The sequence below is a fragment of the Siphateles boraxobius genome, unplaced genomic scaffold (assembly GCF_051911475.1).
Source record: "Siphateles boraxobius isolate OS27281-9 unplaced genomic scaffold, OSU_SipBor_1 233, whole genome shotgun sequence".
NCBI lineage: Eukaryota > Metazoa > Chordata > Actinopteri > Cypriniformes > Leuciscidae > Siphateles > Siphateles boraxobius.
Genome location: NW_027508848.1, coordinates 115,001 through 138,077, shown reverse-complemented (window position 1 = coordinate 138,077; position 23,077 = coordinate 115,001). Strand labels below are relative to the sequence as shown.

General features: G+C 36.9%; 2 protein-coding genes across 9 annotated transcripts in view; one reads left to right on the top strand and one right to left on the bottom strand.

The window, feature by feature from the left end:
* LOC143748436 (eIF-2-alpha kinase GCN2-like) overlaps positions 1-18,940 on the top strand; it is an 82,581-nt gene extending 63,641 nt beyond the window's left edge. For all 3 annotated transcript variants that reach the window (XM_077240482.1, XM_077240481.1, XM_077240483.1), the window contains exons 35-39: positions 10,476-10,573; positions 12,716-12,784; positions 14,889-14,933; positions 15,836-15,951; positions 18,630-18,940. In XM_077240482.1, the coding sequence (XP_077096597.1) occupies positions 10,476-10,573; positions 12,716-12,784; positions 14,889-14,933; positions 15,836-15,951; positions 18,630-18,687 (386 nt within the window). In that variant the 3' untranslated portion in view covers positions 18,688-18,940. The remainder of the gene's footprint in view (positions 1-10,475; positions 10,574-12,715; positions 12,785-14,888; positions 14,934-15,835; positions 15,952-18,629) is intronic.
* A 2,824-nt stretch (positions 18,941-21,764) lies between these two features.
* Positions 21,765-23,077, bottom strand: part of LOC143748435 (cysteine-rich motor neuron 1 protein) — a 68,748-nt gene continuing 67,435 nt past the window's right edge. For all 6 annotated transcript variants that reach the window (XM_077240474.1, XM_077240475.1, XM_077240478.1 and 3 more), the window contains one exon: positions 21,765-23,077. This exon is cut by the window's right edge and continues 90 nt beyond it. In XM_077240474.1, coding sequence (XP_077096589.1) covers positions 23,006-23,077 — 72 coding nt within the window. In that variant the 3' untranslated portion in view covers positions 21,765-23,005.

Here is a 23,077-nt window from a genome sequence, read left to right as displayed (position 1 = left end):
TAATGCTGTAGTGTAGTGTAATGCTGTAGTGTAATGCTGTAGTGTAGTGTAATACTGTAGTGTAGTGTAATAGTGTAGTGTAATGCTGTAGTGTAGTGTAAAACTGTAGTGTAGTGTAATGCTGTAGTGTAGTGTAATAGTGTAGTGTAATGCTGTAGTGTAGTGTAATACTGTAGTGTAGTGTAATAGTGTAGTGTAATGCTGTAGTGTAGTGTAAAACTGTAGTGTAGTGTAATGCTGTAGTGTAGTGTAATGCTGTAGTGTAATGCTGTAGTGTGGTGTAATGCTGTAGTGTAGTGTAATGCTGTAGTGTAGTGTAATGCTGTAGTGTGGTGTAATGCTGTAGTGTGGTGTAATGCTGTAGTGTGGTGTAATGCTGTAGTGTAATGCTGTAGTGTGGTGTAATGCTGTAGTGTGGTGTAATGCTGTAGTGTGGTGTAATACTGTAGTGTAGTGTCATACTGTAGTGTAATGCTGTAGTGTAATGCTGTAGTGTAGTGTAATACTGTAGTGTAGTGTCATTCTGTAGTGTAATGCTGTAGTGTAGTGTAATACTGTAGTGTAGTGTAATGCTGTAGTGTAGTGTAATGCTGTAGTTTAATGCTGTAGTGGAGTGTAATGCTGTAGTGTAGTGTAATGTTGTAGTGTAATGCTGTAGTTTAATGCCATGCTGTAGTGTAATGCTGTAGTGTAGTGTAATGCTGTAGTGTAGTGTAATGCTGTAGTGTAGTGTAATGCTGTAGTGTAGTGTAATACTGTAGTGTAGTGTCATACTGTAGTGTAATGCTGTAGTGTAGTGTAATGCTGTAGTGTAGTGTAATACTGTAGTGTAGTGTAATGCTGTAGTGTAGTGTAATGCTGTAGTTTAATGCTGTAGTGGAGTGTAATGCTGTAGTGTAGTGTAATGCTGTAGTGTAATGCTGTAGTTTAATGCTATGCTGTAGTGTAATGCTGTAGTGTAGTGTAATGCTGTAGTGTAGTGTAATGCTGTAGTGTAGTGTAATGCTGTAGTGTAATGCTGTAGTGTAGTGTAATGCTGTAGTGTAGTGTAATAGTGTAGTGTAGTGTAATGCTGTAGTGTAGTGCTGTAGTGTAGTGTAATGCTGTAGTGTAGTGTAATGCGGTAGTTTAGTGTAATGCTGTAGTGTAGTGTAATGCTTTAGTGTAGTGTAATGCTGTAGTGTAGTGTAATGCTGTAGTGTAATGCTGTAGTGTAATGCTGTAGTGTAATGCTTTAGTGTAGTGTAATGCTGTAGTGTAGTGTAATAGTGTAGTGTAGTGTAATGCTGTAGTGTAGTGTAATGCTGTAGTGTAGTGTAATGCTGTAGTGTAGTGTAATAGTGTAGTGTAATGCTGTAGTGTAGTGTAATGCTGTAGTGCAATGCTTTAGTGTAGTGTAATGCTGTAGTGTAGTGTAATAGTGTAGTGTAGTGTAATGCTGTAGTGTAGTGTAATGCTGTAGTGTAGTGTAATGCTGTAGTGTAATGCTGTACTGTAGTGTAGTGCTGTAGTGTAGTGTAATGCTGTAGTGTAATGCTGTAGTGTAATGCTGTAGTGTAATGCTGTAGTGTAGTGTTGTAGTGTAATGCTGTAGTGTAGTGCAATGCTGTAGTGTAGTGTTGTAGTGTAATGCTGTAGTGTAGTGCAATGCTGTAGTGTAGTGCAATGCTGTAGTGTAGTGTAATAGTGTAGTGTAATGCTGTAGTGTAATACTGTAGTGTAGTGTAATAGTGTAGTGTAGTGTAATGCTGTACTGTAGTGTAATGCTGTAGTGTAATGCTGTAGTGTAGTGTAATGCTGTAGTGTAGTGTAATACTGTAGTGTAGTGTAATGCTGTAGTTTAGTGTAATGCTGTAGTGTAATGCTGTAGTGTAGTGTAATGCTGTAGTGTAGTGTAATGCTGTAGTGTAATGCTGTAGTGTAGTGGTGTAGTGTAATGCTGTAGTGTAGTGTAATGCTGTAGTGTAATGCTGTAGTGTAGTGTAATGCTGTAGTGTCGTGTAATGCTGTAGTGTAATGCTGTAGTGTAGTGCAATGCTGTAGTGTAGTGTAATAGTGTAGTGTAATGCTGTAGTGTAGTGTAATAGTGTAGTGTAATGCTGTAGTGTAGTGTAATGCTGTACTGTAGTGTAGTGCTGTAGTGTAGTGTAATGCTGTAGTGTAATGCTGTAGTGTAATGCTGTAGTGTAATGCTGTAGTGTAATGCTGTAGTGTAGTGTTGTAGTGTAATGCTGTAGTGTAGTGCAATGCTGTAGTGTAGTGTTGTAGTGTAATGCTGTAGTGTAGTGCAATGCTGTAGTGTAGTGCAATGCTGTAGTGTAGTGTAATAGTGTAGTGTAATGCTGTAGTGTAATACTGTAGTGTAGTGTAATAGTGTAGTGTAGTGTAATGCTGTACTGTAGTGTAATGCTGTAGTGTAATGCTGTAGTGTAGTGTAATGCTGTAGTGTAGTGTAATACTGTAGTGTAGTGTAATGCTGTAGTTTAGTGTAATGCTGTAGTGTAATGCTGTAGTGTAGTGTAATGCTGTAGTGTAGTGTAATGCTGTAGTGTAATGCTGTAGTGTAGTGGTGTAGTGTAATGCTGTAGTGTAGTGTAATGCTGTAGTGTAATGCTGTAGTGTAGTGTAATGCTGTAGTGTCGTGTAATGCTGTAGTGTAATGCTGTAGTGTAGTGCAATGCTGTAGTGTAGTGTAATAGTGTAGTGTAATGCTGTAGTGTAGTGTAATAGTGTAGTGTAATGCTGTAGTGTAGTGTAATGCTGTAGTGTAATGCTGTACTGTAGTGTAGTGCTGTAGTGTAGTGTAATGCTGTAGTGTAATGCTGTAGTGTAATGCTGTAGTGTAGTGTTGTAGTGTAATGCTGTAGTGTAGTGCAATGCTGTAGTGTAGTGCAATGCTGTAGTGTAGTGCAATGCTGTAGTGTAATAGTGTAGTGTAATGCTGTAGTGTAATACTGTAGTGTAGTGTAATAGTGTAGTGTAGTGTAATGCTGTACTGTAGTGTAATGCTGTAGTGTAGTGTAATGCAGTAGTGTAGTGTAATGCTGTAGTGTAGTGTAATGCTGTACTGTAGTGTAATGCTGTAGTGTAGTGTAATGCTGTAGTGTAGTGCTGTAGTGTAGTGTAATGCTGTACTGTAGTGTAATACTGTAGTGTAGTGTAATACTGTAGTGTAGTGTAATGCAGTAGTGTAGTGTAATGCTGTAGTGTAGTGTAATGCTGTAGTGTAGTGTAATGCTGTACTGTAGTGTAATGCTGTAGTGTAGTGTAATGCTGTAGTGTAGTGCTGTAGTGTAGTGTAATGCTGTACTGTAGTGTAATACTGTAGTGTAGTGTAATACTGTAGTGTAGTGTAATGCTGCAGTGTAGTGTAATGCTGTACTGTAGTGCAATGCTGTAGTGCAATGCTGTAGTGCAATACTGTAGTGTAATGCTGTAGTGTAATGCTGTAGTGTAGTGTAATTCTGTAGTGTAATGCTGTAGTGTAGTGTAATGCTGTAGTGTAGTGTAATGCTGTAGTGTAATCCTGTAGTGTAGTGTAATGCTGTAGTGTAGTTTAATGCTGTAGTGTAATGCCTGTAGTGTAATACTCTAGTGTAATGCTGTAGTGCAATACTGTAGTGTAATGCTGTAGTGTAATGCTATAGTGTAATGCTGTAGTGTAGTGTAATTCTGTAGTGTAATGCTGTAGTGTAGTGTAATGCTGTAGTGTAGTGTAATGCTGTAGTGTAGTGTAATGCTGTAGTGTAGTGTAATGCTGTAGTGTAATGCTGTAGTGTAGTGTAATGCTGTAGTGTAGTGTAATGCTGTAGTGTAGTGTAATGCTTTAGTGTAGTGTAATGCTGTAGTGTAATGCTGTAGTGTAATGCTGTAGTGTAATGCTTTAGTGTAGTGTAATGCTGTAGTGTAGTGTAATAGTGTAGTGTAGTGTAATGCTGTAGTGTAGTGTAATGCTGTAGTGTAGTGTAATGCTGTAGTGTAATGCTGTAGTGTAATGCTGTAGTGTAATGCTGTAGTGTAATGCTGTAGTGTAGTGTAATAGTGTAGTGTAGTGTAATGCTGTAGTGTAGTGTAATGCTGTAGTGTAGTGTAATGCTGTAGTGTAGTGTAATAGTGTAGTGTAATGCTGTAGTGTAGTGTAATGCTGTAGTGCAATGCTTTAGTGTAGTGTAATGCTGTAGTGTAGTGTAATAGTGTAGTGTAGTGTAATGCTGTAGTGTAGTGTAATGCTGTAGTGTAGTGTAATGCTGTAGTGTAATGCTGTACTGTAGTGTAGTGCTGTAGTGTAGTGTAATGCTGTAGTGTAATGCTGTAGTGTAATGCTGTAGTGTAATGCTGTAGTGTAATGCTGTAGTGTAATGCTGTAGTGTAGTGTTGTAGTGTAATGCTGTAGTGTAGTGCAATGCTGTAGTGTAGTGCAATGCTGTAGTGTAGTGTAATAGTGTAGTGTAATGCTGTAGTGTAGTGTTGTAGTGTAATGCTGTAGTGTAGTGCAATGCTGTAGTGTAGTGCAATGCTGTAGTGTAGTGCAATGCTGTAGTGTAGTGTAATAGTGTAGTGTAATGCTGTAGTGTAATACTGTAGTGTAGTGTAATAGTGTAGTGTAGTGTAATGCTGTACTGTAGTGTAATGCTGTAGTGTAATGCTGTAGTGTAGTGTAATGCTGTACTGTAGTGTAATGCTGTACTGTAGTGTAATGCTGTAGTGTAGTGTAATGCTGTACTGTAGTGTAATGCTGTACTGTAGTGTAATGCTGTAGTGTAGTGTAATGCTGTAGTGTAGTGCTGTAGTGTAGTGTAATGCTCTACTGTAGTGTAATACTGTAGTGTAGTGTAATGCAGTAGTGTAGTGTAATGCTGTAGTGTAGTGTAATGCTGTACTGTAGTGTAATGCTGTACTGTAGTGTAATGCAGTAGTGTAGTGTAATGCTGTACTGTAGTGTAATGCTGTACTGTAGTGTAATGCTGTAGTGTAGTGTAATGCTGTAGTGTAGTGCTGTAGTGTAGTGTAATGCTCTACTGTAGTGTAATACTGTAGTGTAGTGTAATACTGTAGTGTAGTGTAATGCAGTAGTGTAGTGTAATGCTGTAGTGTAGTGTAATGCTGTAGTGTAGTGTAATGCTGTACTGTAGTGTAATGCTGTAGTGTAGTGTAATGCTGTACTGTAGTGTAATACTGTAGTGTAGTGTAATACTGTAGTGTAGTGTAATGCTGCAGTGTAGTGTAATGCTGTACTGTAGTGTAATGCTGTACTGTAGTGTAATGCTGTAGTGTAGTGCAATGCTGTAGTGTAGTGTAATGCTATAGTGTAGTGTAATGCTGTAGTGTAATGCTGTAGTGTAATGCTGTAGTGTAGTGTAATGCTGTAGTGTAATGCTGTAGTGTAATGCTGTAGTGTAATGCTGTAGTGTAATGCTGTAGTGTAGTGTAATTCTGTAGTGTAGTGTAATACTGTAGTGTAATGCTGTAGTGTAGTGTAATGCTGTAGTGTAGTTTAATGCTGTAGTGTAGTGTAATTCTGTAGTGTAATACTGTAGTGTAATGCTGTAGTGCAATACTGTAGTGTAATGCTGTAGTGCAATGCTGTAGTGCAATGCTGTAGTGCAATGCTGTAGTGTAATGCTGTAGTGTAGTGTAATTCTGTAGTGTAATGCTGTAGTGTAGTGTAATGCTGTAGTGTAGTGTAATGCTGTAGTGTAATCCTGTAGTGTAGTGTAATGCTGTAGTGTAGTTTAATGCTGTAGTGTAATGCCTGTAGTGTAATACTGTAGTGTAATGCTGTAGTGCAATACTGTAGTGTAATGCTGTAGTGTAATGCTATAGTGTAATGCTGTAGTGTAGTGTAATTCTGTAGTGTAATGCTGTAGTGTAGTGTAATGCTGTAGTGTAGTGTAATGCTGTAGTGTAGTGTAATGCTGTAGTGTAGTGTAATGCTGTAGTGTAGTGTAATGCTGTAGTGTAGTGTAATGCTTTAGTGTAGTGTAATGCTGTAGTGTAGTGTAATGCTGTAGTGTAATGCTGTAGTGTAATGCTGTAGTGTAATGCTGTAGTGTAATGCTGTAGTGTAATGCTTTAGTGTAGTATAATGCTGTAGTGTAGTCTAATAGTGTAGTGTAGTGTAATGCTGTAGTGTAGTGTAATGCTGTAGTGTAGTGTAATGCTGTACTGTAGTGTTATAGTGTAGTGTAATGCTGTAGTGTAGTGTAATGCTGTAGTGTAATGCTGTACTGTAGTGTAGTGCTGTAGTGTAGTGTAATAGTGTAGTGTAGTGTAATGCTGTAGTGTAGTGTAATGCTGTAGTGTAGTGTAATGCTGTAGTGTAATGCTGTAGTGTAATGCTGTAGTGTAATGCTGTAGTGTAATGCTGTAGTGTAGTGTAATAGTGTAGTGTAGTGTAATGCTGTAGTGTAGTGTAATGCTGTAGTGTAGTGTAATGCTGTAGTGTAGTGTAATAGTGTAGTGTAATGCTGTAGTGTAGTGTAATGCTGTAGTGCAATGCTTTAGTGTAGTGTAATGCTGTAGTGTAGTGTAATAGTGTAGTGTAGTGTAATGCTGTAGTGTAGTGTAATGCTGTAGTGTAGTGTAATGCTGTAGTGTAATGCTGTACTGTAGTGTAGTGCTGTAGTGTAGTGTAATGCTGTAGTGTAATGCTGTAGTGTAATGCTGTAGTGTAATGCTGTAGTGTAATGCTGTAGTGTAATGCTGTAGTGTAGTGTTGTAGTGTAATGCTGTAGTGTAGTGCAATGCTGTAGTGTAGTGCAATGCTGTAGTGTAGTGTAATAGTGTAGTGTAATGCTGTAGTGTAGTGTTGTAGTGTAATGCTGTAGTGTAGTGCAATGCTGTAGTGTAGTGCAATGCTGTAGTGTAGTGCAATGCTGTAGTGTAGTGTAATAGTGTAGTGTAATGCTGTAGTGTAATACTGTAGTGTAGTGTAATAGTGTAGTGTAGTGTAATGCTGTACTGTAGTGTAATGCTGTAGTGTAATGCTGTAGTGTAGTGTAATGCTGTACTGTAGTGTAATGCTGTACTGTAGTGTAATGCTGTAGTGTAGTGTAATGCTGTAGTGTAGTGCTGTACTGTAGTGTAATGCTGTACTGTAGTGTAATGCTGTAGTGTAGTGTAATGCTGTAGTGTAGTGCTGTAGTGTAGTGTAATGCTCTACTGTAGTGTAATACTGTAGTGTAGTGTAATGCAGTAGTGTAGTGTAATGCTGTAGTGTAGTGTAATGCTGTACTGTAGTGTAATGCTGTACTGTAGTGTAATGCAGTAGTGTAGTGTAATGCTGTACTGTAGTGTAATGCTGTACTGTAGTGTAATGCTGTAGTGTAGTGTAATGCTGTAGTGTAGTGCTGTAGTGTAGTGTAATGCTCTACTGTAGTGTAATACTGTAGTGTAGTGTAATACTGTAGTGTAGTGTAATGCAGTAGTGTAGTGTAATGCTGTAGTGTAGTGTAATGCTGTAGTGTAGTGTAATGCTGTACTGTAGTGTAATGCTGTAGTGTAGTGTAATGCTGTACTGTAGTGTAATACTGTAGTGTAGTGTAATACTGTAGTGTAGTGTAATGCTGCAGTGTAGTGTAATGCTGTACTGTAGTGTAATGCTGTACTGTAGTGTAATGCTGTAGTGTAGTGCAATGCTGTAGTGTAGTGTAATGCTATAGTGTAGTGTAATGCTGTAGTGTAATGCTGTAGTGTAATGCTGTAGTGTAGTGTAATGCTGTAGTGTAATGCTGTAGTGTAATGCTGTAGTGTAATGCTGTAGTGTAATGCTGTAGTGTAGTGTAATTCTGTAGTGTAGTGTAATACTGTAGTGTAATGCTGTAGTGTAGTGTAATGCTGTAGTGTAGTTTAATGCTGTAGTGTAGTGTAATTCTGTAGTGTAATACTGTAGTGTAATGCTGTAGTGCAATACTGTAGTGTAATGCTGTAGTGCAATGCTGTAGTGCAATGCTGTAGTGCAATGCTGTAGTGTAATGCTGTAGTGTAGTGTAATTCTGTAGTGTAATGCTGTAGTGTAGTGTAATGCTGTAGTGTAGTGTAATGCTGTAGTGTAATCCTGTAGTGTAGTGTAATGCTGTAGTGTAGTTTAATGCTGTAGTGTAATGCCTGTAGTGTAATACTGTAGTGTAATGCTGTAGTGCAATACTGTAGTGTAATGCTGTAGTGTAATGCTATAGTGTAATGCTGTAGTGTAGTGTAATGCTGTAGTGTAATGCTGTAGTGTAGTGTAATGCTGTAGTGTAGTGTAATGCTGTAGTGTAGTGTAATGCTGTAGTGTAGTGTAATGCTGTAGTGTAGTGTAATGCTTTAGTGTAGTGTAATGCTGTAGTGTAGTGTAATGCTGTAGTGTAATGCTGTAGTGTAATGCTGTAGTGTAATGCTGTAGTGTAATGCTTTAGTGTAGTATAATGCTGTAGTGTAGTCTAATAGTGTAGTGTAGTGTAATGCTGTAGTGTAGTGTAATGCTGTAGTGTAGTGTAATGCTGTACTGTAGTGTTATAGTGTAGTGTAATGCTGTAGTGTAGTGTAATGCTGTAGTGTAATGCTGTACTGTAGTGTAGTGCTGTAGTGTAGTGTAATGCTGTAGTGTAATGCTATAGTGTAATGCTGTAGTGTAGTGTAATTCTGTAGTGTAATGCTGTAGTGTAGTGTAATGCTGTAGTGTAGTGTAATGCTGTAGTGTAATCCTGTAGTGTAGTGTAATGCTGTAGTGTAGTGTAATGCTGTAGTGTAGTGTAATGCTGTAGTGTAGTGTAATGCTTTAGTGTAGTGTAATGCTGTAGTGTAATGCTGTAGTGTAATGCTGTAGTGTAATGCTGTAGTGTAATGCTTTAGTGTAGTGTAATGCTGTAGTGTAGTGTAATAGTGTAGTGTAGTGTAATGCTGTAGTGTAGTGTAATGCTGTAGTGTAGTGTAATGCTGTAGTGTAGTGTAATAGTGTAGTGTAATGCTGTAGTGTAGTGTAATGCTGTAGTGTAATGCTGTACTGTAGTGTAGTGCTGTAGTGTAGTGTAATGCTGTAGTGTAATGCTGTAGTGTAATGCTGTAGTGTAATGCTGTAGTGTAATGCTGTAGTGTAGTGGTGTAGTGTAATGCTGCAGTGTAGTGCAATGCTGTAGTGTAGTGTAATAGTGTTGTGTAATGCTGTAGTGTAATACTGTAGTCTAGTGTAATGCTGTAGTGTAATAGTGTAGTGTAGTGTAATGCTGTACTGTAGTGTAATGCTGTAGTGTAATGCTGTAGGGTAGTGTAATGCTGTAGTGTAGTGTAATGCTGTAGTGTAGTGTAATGCTGTAGTGTAGTGTAATAGTGTAGTGTAATGCTGTACTGCCCCTGGTGTAGTGTAATGCTGTACTGTTTTGCAATGCTGTAGTGTAGTGTAATACTGTAGTGTAGTGTAATACTGTAGTGTAGTGTAATGCTGTAGTGTAGTGTAATGCTGTAGTGTAGTGCTGTAGTGTAGTGTAATGCTGTACTGTAGTGTAATACTGTAGTGTAGTGTAATGCTGCAGTGTAGTGTAATGCTGTACTGTAGTGTAATGCTGTAGTGTAGTGTAATGCTGTAGTGTAGTGTAATGCTATAGTGTAGTGTAATGCTGTAGTGTAATGCTGTAGTGTAGTGTAATGCTGTAGTGTAGTTTAATGCTGTAGTGTAATGCTGTAGTGTAATGCTGTAGTGTAGTGTAATGCTGTAGTGTAATGCTGTAGTGTGGTGTAATGCTGTAGTGTAATGCTGTAGTGTAGTGTAATGCTGTAGTGTAATGCTGTAGTATAGTGTAATGTTGTAGTGTAGTGTAATGCTGTAGTGTAGTGTAATGCTGTAGTGTAGTGTAATGCTGTAGTGTAATGCTGTAGTGTAATGCTGTAGTGTAGTGTAATGCTGTAGTGTAATGCTGTAGTGTAATGCTGTAGTGTAATGCTGTAGTGTAGTGTAATGCTGTAGTGTAATGCTGTAGTGTAATGCTGTAGTGTAATGCTGTAGTGTAGTGTAATGCTGTAGTGTAATGCTGTAGTTTAATGCTGTAGTGTATTGTAAAACTGTAGTGTAATGCTGTAGTGTAGTGTAGTGTAATGCTGTAGTGTAGTGTAATGCTGTAGTTTAATGCTGTAGTGTAGTGTAAAACTGTAGTGTAGTGTAATGCTGTAGTTTAATGCTGTAGTGTAGTGTAATGCTGTAGTGTAGTGTAATGCTGTAGTGTAGTGTAATATTGTAGTGTAGTGTAATGCTGTAGTGTAGTGTAATGCTGTAGTGTAGTGTAATGCTGTAGTGAAATGTAATACTGTAGTGTAGTGTAATGCTGTAGTGTAGTGTAATACTGTAGTGTAATGCTGTAGTGTAATACTGTAGTGTAGTGTAATGCTTGGCTCGGACAGATTTTGCGTTTAAAACCTCGCGAGACTTTGAGTTAATCTGAAGTGTTTCTGCAGATGTTTGGGTGAATCCTGATGTTCTGCTGTTCTGGTGTGTCCGTCAGGTGTGTCCGAGTCCCACGGGAGCAACGCCGGCATGAACGTGAACCTCGTGACGCCTGAGAAAGTGTCCGCCAGCTCGAGACGGAGATACGAGACGCAGGTCTGTGAACACTCATCTCACATCATGAACACTGATCTCACATCTCTCATCACAGGAAACACGGTTTCTTCCTCATCTTGTGCCTTTAATGCCTGTAGGGAACATACATTCAACAAACATTATTCAGACACCAGATATAATATTTGATATTGTTTTACTTGTGTGTGCAGGACACTATAGTTCATTTATGTAAGTGAGGAGAGCAAAATAAAGTGATATATTATACCCAAAAATGTTATTAAACTATACGCTCAAAACGCAGATTCATTGAGAAATGAAGTAAATGGCTCTTTTTATGAAGTTCTTCATCAGAAACAGCACTCGTGTGATATTGCTCGTATAAAACTTGTATGGGGCATTTTTATTTCTGATATCCTGATATCTTGAATGTTATGGTCAGTGTAACGGCTTCATCTGCCCTGCATCACCCCCTCCATAATCTCAAGACTTTTAATCTAAATGTCATTTAAGACGTTTCATGGCCTCAAATTTGATAAAACTGAATTGAAGACTTTTTCAGACAGGAATACAGACAAACAAAAAATTATTCAGCACCAGATATACTTTTTTACTAGTGTGTGCAGGACACTATAGATCATTTAGTGAGGAGAGCAAAATAAAGTGACATATTATACCCAAAAAATTCTTCATACAGTGACCACCTGTAATATTTATACAAATTTGAGACCAAAAATGATTGGGACACTTTGAGCTGATCATGTTTTGCTGAAGTGTTTTTTCTTTAATAACTAATGCAGCTTTTTACACACAGACTGAACAACATGAAGCATTGCTTGGTGATTGGTTGAGCTAAACTGGTATTATCTAATTGTGTAGTTAAATTTAACAGCTGACAGATTTTCAACATAATTCATGTGTGAGAGTCTAACAGAAGGACGGACAAAACCAGGGAAATATCCACTGATTTAATAACTCTGAGTTCTGCTCATATTTTACTACCATTTTCTAAACTACAGCGAATAAACTGATAATGTGAGAAATGTTGAATAAATCTTGGTTTGACTGTATGTTTCCCTCACAATCACTCACGCTCGCTTGTTTTACGAATGTCACATTAATTCTATAATCCCAGAGCTGCTTTTTGATAGATTTCCCTTTGACGTTTTCTCACTCCATTAAACAGAGAAAATCTTGAATCTGTGATTCCCATTGAGGAGCGTCTTGTTCATTTCAGCTCAATTGCTGTTTAATTCAGCGTGTGTGAGTCTCAGGACAGCGGAGACGCCCTTCTGATGAAATAATCATTCATATTTGATGAGCCATAGAAACATGAAGTCCTGCGCTCAACTCTATTACACTGCCGGTCAAAGCTTTCAAATCATTCGTATTTATAATGTTTCTGAGAGTCTCTTCTGCTCATCAAAGCTGCATTTATCTGATCAAACATACAGAAATATTATTCCAATGTAAAGCGTCTATGTGAATATATAGTAAAGTGTAATTTATTCCTGTGATCAAAGCTGAATTTTCAGCATCATTACTCCAGTCTTCAGTGTCACATGATCCTTCAGAAATCACTATAATATGAATATGAATGTTTCTTGTGCATCAATGTTAAAACAAGGTTATGCTGCTTCAGATTTTATGATACAAAAAAGTTTTGGGGTAAGTGAGATCTTTAAAAATTATTTTGAAATGAATACTTTTATTCATTAAGGATGCATTAAATGTATCAAAAGTGACAGTATAGACATTTATAATGTTACAAAAGATTACATTTCAAATAAATGCTGTTCTTTTAAAACTTTCTATTCATCAAAGAATCCTTAAAAAATATATAAATAACTGTTTTCAACACTGATAATAATCATAAATGTTTCTTGGGCATCAAATCATCATATTATAGTGATTTCTGAAGGATCATGTGACACTGAAGACTGGAGTAATGATGCTGAAAATTCAGCTTTGATCACAGGAATAAATTACACTTTACTATATATTCACATAGAAAACAGCTGATTTACATTGGAATAATATTTCACTGTTTTTACAAATTTTTTGATAAATAAATGCAGCCTTGGCGGTCAGTTTAGGTGTCTTCTGCTCAGTGTATTTATAATGAAATGCCTTTTGTTTTCTGTTCATTTTGCATTATGAACATGAACTGATTCTGTCTTTCAGATACAATCACGACTGCAGAATCTGAGCAGTAATTTACAGAACAGGAGCAGCGACATCGAAGTGTTGGCTGTAAGTGCATGATGTCATTTCCTGCTGTCAGATCAACACATGAGCCTTAGCGACTTACATTACATTCAAGGTTTACATGAGTGGTCGACCAATATATGGCATAGAGTGTGTTTTAAACACACACACACACACACACACACACACACACACACACACACACACACACACACACACACACACACACACACACTAACCCGACCCCTAAACCTATCCATCACGCACAACTTTCTGTATTTTATTATGTTTGTTAATTAATGTTCCTTGTGAGGACCAGCAAAAAGTCTCACGAAGTAGAGAATCTCACGTTTTACTATCCTTGTGTGGACATTTGGTACACACACACACAGACTAACACACACGCACACTAACACACACTAACACACACACACGCACTAACACACACACACTCATACTTACTCACACTCTCTCTCACACGCACACTAACACACACACACACACACACACACACACTTCTCAGAATTGTAAACAGCAAAAGGAGGCGAACGCTTGTCAGTGAGATTTACATCGTTTGCATATTTAGCTAATTAGTGGTTATGAGGGGAATATAGTGGTTTACTGTTATTACAGTTTACAAAACTCCTCTAACCCGGAGTTACCAGTTCATATGCAACTGTAGAAGCACAGCGAGCTACACACACACACACACACACACACACACACACACACACACACACACACACACACACACACACACACACACACACACACACACGTCTGTAGAAGCACCTCGAGTTTCACACACACACACACACACACACGTCTGTAGAAGCACCTCGAGCTACACACACACACACACACACACACACGTCTGTAGAAGCACCTCAAGCTACACACACACACACACACACACACACGTCTGTAGAAGCACCTCGAGCTACACACACACACACACACACACACACACACACACACACACACGTCTGTAGAAGCACCTCAAGCTACACACACACACACACACGTCTGTAGAAGCACCTCGAGCTACACACACACACACACACACACGTCTGTAGAAGCACCTCGAGCTACACACACACACACACACACACACACACACACACACACACACACACACACACACACACACACACACATACGTCTGTAGAAGCACCTCAAGCTACACACACACACACACACACACACACACACACACACGTCTGTAGAAGCACCTCGAGCTACACACACACACACACACACACACACACACACACATACGTCTGTAGAAGCACCTCGAGCTTCACACACACACGTCTGATCAACATCCCTTACAGAAACAAAATATTTATATCAGGGTTTAAAAGCGTCATGGCATTAAACATCACATGCACATCAAAAGATAAATATATATATATATATTCCACAGTATTTATGTCCAGTGCAAATACATCAAGATACATTTACTGGAGTAGCAAAATTAATATATGAGGTCTTGTTTTCTTAGAAATGTTACAAAATTTAGTTTAACGCTTAAAACATGAACAAATATGTCAATATAGTATGAAAATGTGTTGATTATTATGTTGGATCATTTTGCTTCTATGTCTAACATATATTAGACATTTGTACTGAAAATTCTATTATTTTTATTCTATTACTGTTGTACTATTTTGTCTATTTCACTGAGATGATGTAAAACACGTTTCTCAACATGTGTTGTTTTAATAGTGCTATACAAATAAAAGAAACGTACAGTAAAAGTTATTTCCACACTCTAGTGTTTAGGAGCAGAGCTAATCCAGATATTTTTCTTTGTTAAATGAATAAAAAACGAATGAAAATGATTTTGAAGTGTTTCTAATTCAACTCGTCGTGTGCTTTAGACGTCAGTTCATTCCTCAAAAAGCTGTTCAAGTCTTAATAAACCCTGCATGAGTCTCGATGTCATCGACTGCCCTGTGAACGCTCATGTTGAGCACTTCCTGTTGACTGTGAACGCTCATGTTGAGCACTTCCTGTTGACTGTGAACGCTCATGTTGAGCACTTCCTGTTGACTGAACGCTCATGTTGAGCACTTCCTGTTGACTGTGTTTACACTGTGTGTCGTTCTTCTGATAAGACTTCATTGTGTCTGTCATTCCTCCTCAGGTCGATCTGCCGAAGGAAACACTCGTCAACTTCCTGTCCCTCGAGGTTTGTGCCGCCCGCTGTTATCATGAGCTATTCTGATTTCATAAACCGCATTCCTGTGGCGTCCAGTATCTGACCAATGAGAACAGCTCATGAAGAACAAACATGATATTACCCAGAATTATGGGAGATTTCACTCCTTTCCTCTCATGGTGTAACACGTCTTTCCCTCGCGGGTCAATATAACTGCAAGCCCTAAAATTATACCTGTTTTTGTTCAGAACGCTTATTTTATTTCATATTTATAATAATTTTTCTATATTTATATTTATTTACCTTGAAATTACTAGATTTGATCAATAAATAATAAATAAATAGTAATTTAAGCACATTCTTTCAGCTTAAATTCAAAATAATTTCATGCATAACCGGTTTAATTCAGCTCTAAATATCTTACATCGGGAGTCTTCGATCTTTTCTGGAAAAATAATTATATAAGATGATATTTCATGACTCTAGATGGCCTTATATCTCTATATGGAGTAAATGAGCTGTTCTGCTGGGTCATAAAGTCAGTTTCTCTTCAGTGTGCATTCAGATACACATGTAGACATTATAAAATCATTTTTTGGTATCAAGTTTTAGCATTTTTAGTTTGAATTTTGAGCATTTTTAGGTTTTTTTCATTCATTCCGCGTGCGTGTGTGCGTGCGTGTAGTCGTGGTTCAAGTGCAATAAAAGTCCTGTGATCTTGGACCCCTCCGATAAACACTCAATTTGTAAAAAAAAAATGTCAAAAAATGATTTTCAGATCAAGACAAAAATGAACAAGAGAAAAGCTGCCTTGGCACACAAGCTTTCAGTGTTTGACTGGAGTATGATGACCTGCACTGAGTCCACTACTGATTCTGGATATGAAAGAGCTGAACACACATTCTGATCAGATGTGATGTTTTCCTCCTCAGTTCGACAGCGAGGAGCAGTTCAACATCAGTGTGAAGACGCTTCTCTCTCGGCTGCCCAAACAGCGTTACCTCAAGAGCATCTGTGAACAGATCCACCACTTCAAAATATACAAACGGTACATTTACATCCAGAGATATGATGACATATTATCTACACTATTAGATAACAGCGTTCTGTTTATTACGAACTTTATTCCAGAATCTATTTTTTCCCAAATTACGTTTTATATTTCCTCAAATTACGATTTTTTTCCATTTCAAATTTTCTGGATTCCATTTTTTTTTTTTTTTTTTTACTCTTCCAATGGTTTTAATGGTTACATTTTTGTTTTTTCCATTTAAATTTTCTCAATTTTTACTCAATTTTAATGGTTAAATTACATCTTAGTAATCAAAAAGCATGTCTATTTGAAATCCTTAAACTCGTACAATTTAACAATATTTAATAAATAAATAAAAGTTTATAAAAAAAAGTTACGTTTAGAGCCCGATGAAATACTTTATTTTCACCAAATTCAGGGGAGCTTTTTCTTTACTTTTTTTTTTTCTGGATTCCATTTGTTATGGTGTACATTTTACTTGTTAAATTAAATTCTAATATTCAAAAAGGATTCCTAAATTATTGAAATAATTAAACAAAATTTTCATCTTTGGGTGAACTTATGCTGTAAATGCACTGTTCTGATTGTAGAAATGCATGATGTTGAGTTCTGTGTGTTTGTAACGATATTAGCTAGCGGTTCTCCAAGCTTATCCTGACTGTAGTTTAACTAGTCTAAATTCCGAGTAGCTTTTATCTTGGAAAACGACAGTTTTAAAGTATCCGGGTCTGTGTGTGAGTGTGTTTCCTCACAGAGACGCTTGTTAATCTGACGGAGAGACCAGGAAGTGTTTCGGATTTTATTCAGGATCATAAAACCTGATCCGAATCATGAACTTCTTCAGAGGCTCTCTCTGCTGTTCTCGGGACTTTTTTTGGCACCATTCTTCTAGTAATTCTCTGCAGAAATGTGTTTGGGATTCTCTAAACAGTTTTTGGTTTCCTCTTTTCCTGGACTTGAGTGTTTATGGTTGTGTTGATTCTCAAAACACCGTCGTTGGAGATTTTGTGGGTCAAATATGGCTTGTGTTCATTTTACTGGTGCATTTTCTTAAAGCACGACTGAACTATAGACAGAAAACTAGTGTGTTCATGCATGGCCAGTTTAACAGCAGATTTGATTTTCAGAACTAGACTAGCAGAAAGAAAACGCATCTTTTTTATTGCACTTGATCTATTAGTGTGAGTTTGAGTTAGAAATCTCCAGCTTTACACACGCCAGACTTTATTCTTTTATTCATATCTATATTCTGACGGTTTGTTCGTATACCATTCACCTGATTTACACAACATTTTAATCCTAAAAAACATGGTGAAAATCCTGTTTTTTCTTGTGATAAAAAGAGAAATCTGTATAAACCTGTCAACAAGATTTATGAACATGACTTTATCCAATGTTCACATTTCTGTTCTGGAAATTAGTGCATATTTAATTAGATAAAGCCTCATTTACATATTTAAACATGGCATTTCAGAAAACTTGATATAAAACGATTGTCTTAATTAACTGATGATAGAATGTTAATTCTATTCATTGTGTAACTGATTCAACTGTGATGCCTTTAAAATGGTTAATATATGGACAAAAATCACAAGAGTAGGATAATATACAGTCAGACATATTATTTATTATATGTTGACTAGTATTGTGTTCATTTATTGACATTAATCATCACTTGCTAGATGACCACAGTGAAATCCTCCAGTGCTGTTTTATATGCTTAATATTTGATACAACCTCATCAATACACTGGGGTTTAAGACGTTTAAGAACGTTCTTTTCAAAAAATGTTAATTCTGCTTAAGTTTTGTCTTAAGAATACTCATGATAACTTTTAGGTATGTAGTATATTCTTCAGAATGTGTCATGAATCTTCAGTCGTGGACACAATCATTTACAGTCATGAACACCTGACAGTCTCCATTTATATTACAGGTATTTTCAAATTAATCTGATTCACTGTAATTAATCAATATTCATTTCTTATGATTAAAAGATGAATTAAAATAATGTTTTATGCCTTTATTTGATTGTCAGAAATGACTGAAATACACATCTCTCAATGTGTTCATCTGAAAGATCAGTCTGAAAATTGTAATTTGAAACAGTATTTTTGCAGATTTTTCATAACAATAAACATCAAATTCTGTAACTTTTTTTAACTTCACTTTTTAAAACTTTTTCACTTCAGCAATAATCTGGCAAGTGTCGTGTTTGTGGTAAATCTGGAATGCTTTAGAGCAACAGACTGGAGTTTAATCTCTTTTCAGTTTAAGTACGAAATTACATTTTCAGGTTTATGCTCAAAAAGCAAATAAATGGATCATAAATATAGCGTAAATATAATTTTGTATAAAAAAATACACCCTAAAAATAAAAAAAATTAAATAAAAAAAAAACATTATCAAACTAAAATATAGTACATTCATTTCATTGAAGAAAATAAATAAAATATCAGTGATTTTTGACCGACACGTGAAGAGCACCAGAGGGTTCAGAACATTGTTTTCAAGAAATGTTAATTCTATTTAAGTTTTGTCTTAGGAATACTAAAGTATATTCATCAGAATGTTTGATGAATCTTCAGTCTTTAATAGATAGATGTGTGTTGATCCGAGATGTTTGATAATGGTCAGTATATGATTGACGCTGGTGTGTGTGTGTGTGTGTGTGTGTGTGTGTGTGTGTTTCAGGGTCGCTGTGGTCGTTCTTTACAGTTACAGAGACGATTATTACAAGATCCTCCTGTGATCTCCGCTTTCACTGCCCAGACGAACAAACCAACGCTTCATGACGTCTGCAGTCGAACCAGAGCTTTTTCTACAGCGGATTCAATGCCAAAGCTCGACTGAAGGTCCAGGTCATGATTCCTGTGATCAAATCACACCACAAAATACTGAAATCAATACTGAAGTCACACCACAAAATACTGAAATCAATACTGAAGTCACACCACAAAATACTGTACAGTCCAGAACTGGAGGAAATAAACTATTTTCCCAAATCCCATTGTCTTGATTTTTTTAACATGCATAAGTCGATGCATTTTAGCATCTCTTTTATCAGCGCAGAATAAATTCTCAATGTTATATGTATATAAAAATCAGCTTACCAAAAATTCATAATATTATTGTTTATAATACCTTAATTTCATAGTCACATTGATCAATTTAGAGCTTGATGATGAAAAAGTTTACATGAACCATCAATCAGATATATATATATATATTGCTTTATGTGAGTATATATACACGGCTATCTGTAAAGATCAAATAATAACATTTTCATGTGACAAGCCGAATTACTATTAGCTGATGAGTTTCACTGCCACGATTAAAATGGCACATATATATATATATATATTATGTATATGAGTTTAAGATTTTGATCGTATCGCTCATCTCTCAGAAATTTCACCCAGAAGTTACATTTCTAAATTGCCTTTGGCTAAGGGAGCGTTCGGTATTTATGGAAAGGGCCACCGGAGGAAAATAGGGGAGGGTCATGTCTTTTTATTCTTTGTTGAGGGGAGGGTCACTCAACTTTTTTTAGTCTAGGCCTAGGGGGAGGGTCACCCAACTTTTGTATCTATGAAAACAGCAAAATTTCAAACTGGCTTGTTTGGTGAATATTTTTTCTATGTATCTTTATGTAGCTCTCTCGGTCTCTGTCCCCCATCGCTGTCAGATGGGTCTGACCCAACAAAAATCCAGTTTGGCGACCTTCAGTACGCGCTCAGAAAAAGATAGACATCTATGATGTACAGAACGCCAATGAAATGTTTACCCGGCATAGCTTTAAAGCACGAGCAAATAATGAACTTTTGTGATTGCGAATAAGTGCAGTGTCCTGTGAGTGTAACTCTACCGCGGCATTAACATGTGATATGAATGTACATTGAGTGTATTGGGACTGAGGCGCCAGAACTGCAGCTGATAGCATGCGCGCTGTACGATACTACCATATTTTAGTTTCCATTCTTATTGTGTTTCCACAACAACGTTAGTGAGTAAATCTACTGAAATTGCCACCATAACAGTGGAGTGTGATGTGTTAGACGTAGACCACATTTTTAAATTACTATTAGAATTATTTTAAGTTAACATAATAAAATACGCAGACCTACACCAAAAAAAAAAAATAGTTGAGGATAAATTCTTTAAAATTGGGCAATTCCAGCGTTATGGACGTGACATTTGCAGTCAAAACTTGAAATATAAATTATCAGAAAATGCATTTAATACTGAATCAGTTTATATATCCAAATCCCTTAATAAAGGAGTCAAGATATTAGAAAAATATCAGTCTACACATGCGTTTTATATTTAATATGAGCGAAATACACATGTGACGTGACACAACAAATCTTTAACGTTTAGGTGGCAAAATATTTTTTAATAATTCTACGAATTAGGCTACACTGCGCAAAACAAAAGTAGGCTAATAACCGGATGAAGAAGGGTCGGCCTCCACAGAACATAAAATATTATTTTTTATTTTATTTTTCGTGTTCACATTTATGAGGAAAAAAAACAATGTTACGGACGTGACAGTTCTCCGTTACGGACATGACCGCTCGGAAAGCGACTTCAGAAAGCACAAAGCATTTATTTAAAGTAAATTGTATCTTAATTTTAATTAATGTTTCATCAACCAATTGCCTGGATGTAATAAATAAGAAGTAAATATAGTAGAAAATAGATCATCATGACACGGAGTCGCCGGCGCGTGAACTGGACTCTCGTCTTATAAATGAACCGAAACTCAGCGTATAATGTACTTCACAGACTTGAGAAATATATAGAAAGCTTGATGTCTACTTTTAAACAGAACATTTAAAAACGAAAAACAGACTGCTCTCTGCTTATGTAATCCGTATGAAATCTGCATTTCTCTCTGGCGCGTTACTGTGAAGATTGCGAGTCAGCATCGTCAACTTCATCTTGAAGCCGACACACTGACACAGAACAAACTTGTTTATTAATAAACAATTAAAATCTCTCCTTGCTATATTTGACATATACATAATCATTACTTTTGCCGGTTCTTTGTGGCCGCTTTAAGATCCTTTATCGGGAGCGCCACGGTCACCCTTGATACATGAACGCGTCACCACTGCATCAGCTCCGAAAATCTAAAAATCTAAAATAAAAAATTATGATACGAACTGAATTGTAGGTTTGGTCTATCGTTACAGCCTTAGTAAGATGAGAAAGCAGGAGTTTAGTCGTTTGTCATGGTTGTAAAAAAACAATGGCTATCTGAACATCTTTGCCAAGCGCAAAGATCTCATGCCTTTTTCACAATCATTTCAAGTCTTTTTTGACTACAGATCTGCAAACTCCTCCGGTGGCCCCTTAAATAAATAACGAACAGTCCCTAAAGATCTTTTGCATCAATATTGCACAACTTATAATTATACATTGTGCAATAATATTTATGCAAAAGATCTTTAGCCGAAGGCAATGTTGCAATAAGATCATTCATATTATGCAATGCAGTTGTGATTATCAATGCACATCAAATGTATATATCATTTGTTTTGTTCCGAAACAGGGATTCAAATTATAATTTCTCCGCTCTCCCAAGGCAACATTTTAAACATTTTATTTTTTACAATAGAACAAACACACAATTAAATAATAGCATTTTGTACATGAATACAGTTAGTCCTACATGAAATGTATAAATGCATATTAATTCTTCTTAAAGCTAAAGACGTTATTCAGCCAAGAACAGATCTGAGTTTTTGCATTTTTTTTTGACACAAGAATATTAAGCTAATAAATATTAGATTATTATAGCAAGGAATGACTCTGGAGAAGTGACACGGTTCACACAATTGATTTTTATTTCAAAAACAGGTGTACATGTTACAGCCGAACAGCTAGAGGATCAAAGGTCAAATAAATAAGCTCTGATATAAAGCGGACCGACGGTCTGTACAGCAGCTCTGGGTTTCTCTGCCAACATCACAGACCACACACACTACTGTTTAGTATTAATAAATAAATGTGAAAAAATAAATAAGATACTTTCTTCTACTATTTTTTTATGGTTTTTGTACATTTATCAAACTGCATTCACTCTAATTCCCCTCTAAACGACAATCAACATGTGATTCATTCAGACTAACAAACCATTTTTCTTTTGGATAGTACGTTATCAAAATCATATCAGACGCATGACGATGCTAATAAAGTCCCATTCATCACATCAACGTCTTAGTCGGTCCATTAACTGAATCTAAACTGCAAAAATGGCTCGTTCTGAATTTCATGAGTATGACATCACAACCATAATTAACATATGACAGAGTTCCGCAAATCACAGCAGAGATCATTTACATATCTCTTAAAGATACAGTATCAAAAACAGTCTGTCAGAGCAAACAAAATGTTAACGTAAAAATGTCTACCTTTTTTGGCGCCAAAAATGACTTGCATTATAGATGCAACTTAGATCTAGGAAAACTATAGAACTAGGGAAGATATAAAGGAAGAAAAATAGCATTTTAAATACTGATTTCTAGCGGAGCAAATAATGTAAAGTTTCTCCAGATTTGTTTTTAACAGTTATGAATGGAAAGGGAATTCCCTTGTCTGTAAACTAGTTTGACTTTGAGAAATAAAGAGCGATATCTTTGTATTGTGATGCTTGTCATGACGGTTTGGTTCAGTTTGTTCATGTTACGAACACACGGGAACGTCTAGCGGCGCGTCTCTCGCTTCATCGCGACACGAGGCTTAAACGTGACTAACGATAAACTACAAGTAACACATACAGAAATGAATAAACGGAGGTCAGGAAACACACCAGTCCGGTAAGGCCTCAGGATATCGATGGTCCGTGTGGATTTGCACAATGCTAATAATCTCTGGTTGAAGGTTTCGTCGTGGATCGACACAGAACGGCACGAAACTCCATGTCCATGAAACTGTCGTCCTCGTTGACGCGCAATAAAAACATTAAAGCATGAAATGTCAAGCGTTTCACAATACTTGGTTCTTCCGCTGGAGAACGGAGATCCTGGCGTATTCCCCGGTTACAGGATCCGGTTCAGACGCGGTTAGCATCCGTGTCCGTTAGCGAGTTTAGCGCGCGGGATTGTGATCCGCTCCGCTTCCGACGGGAAACTCCC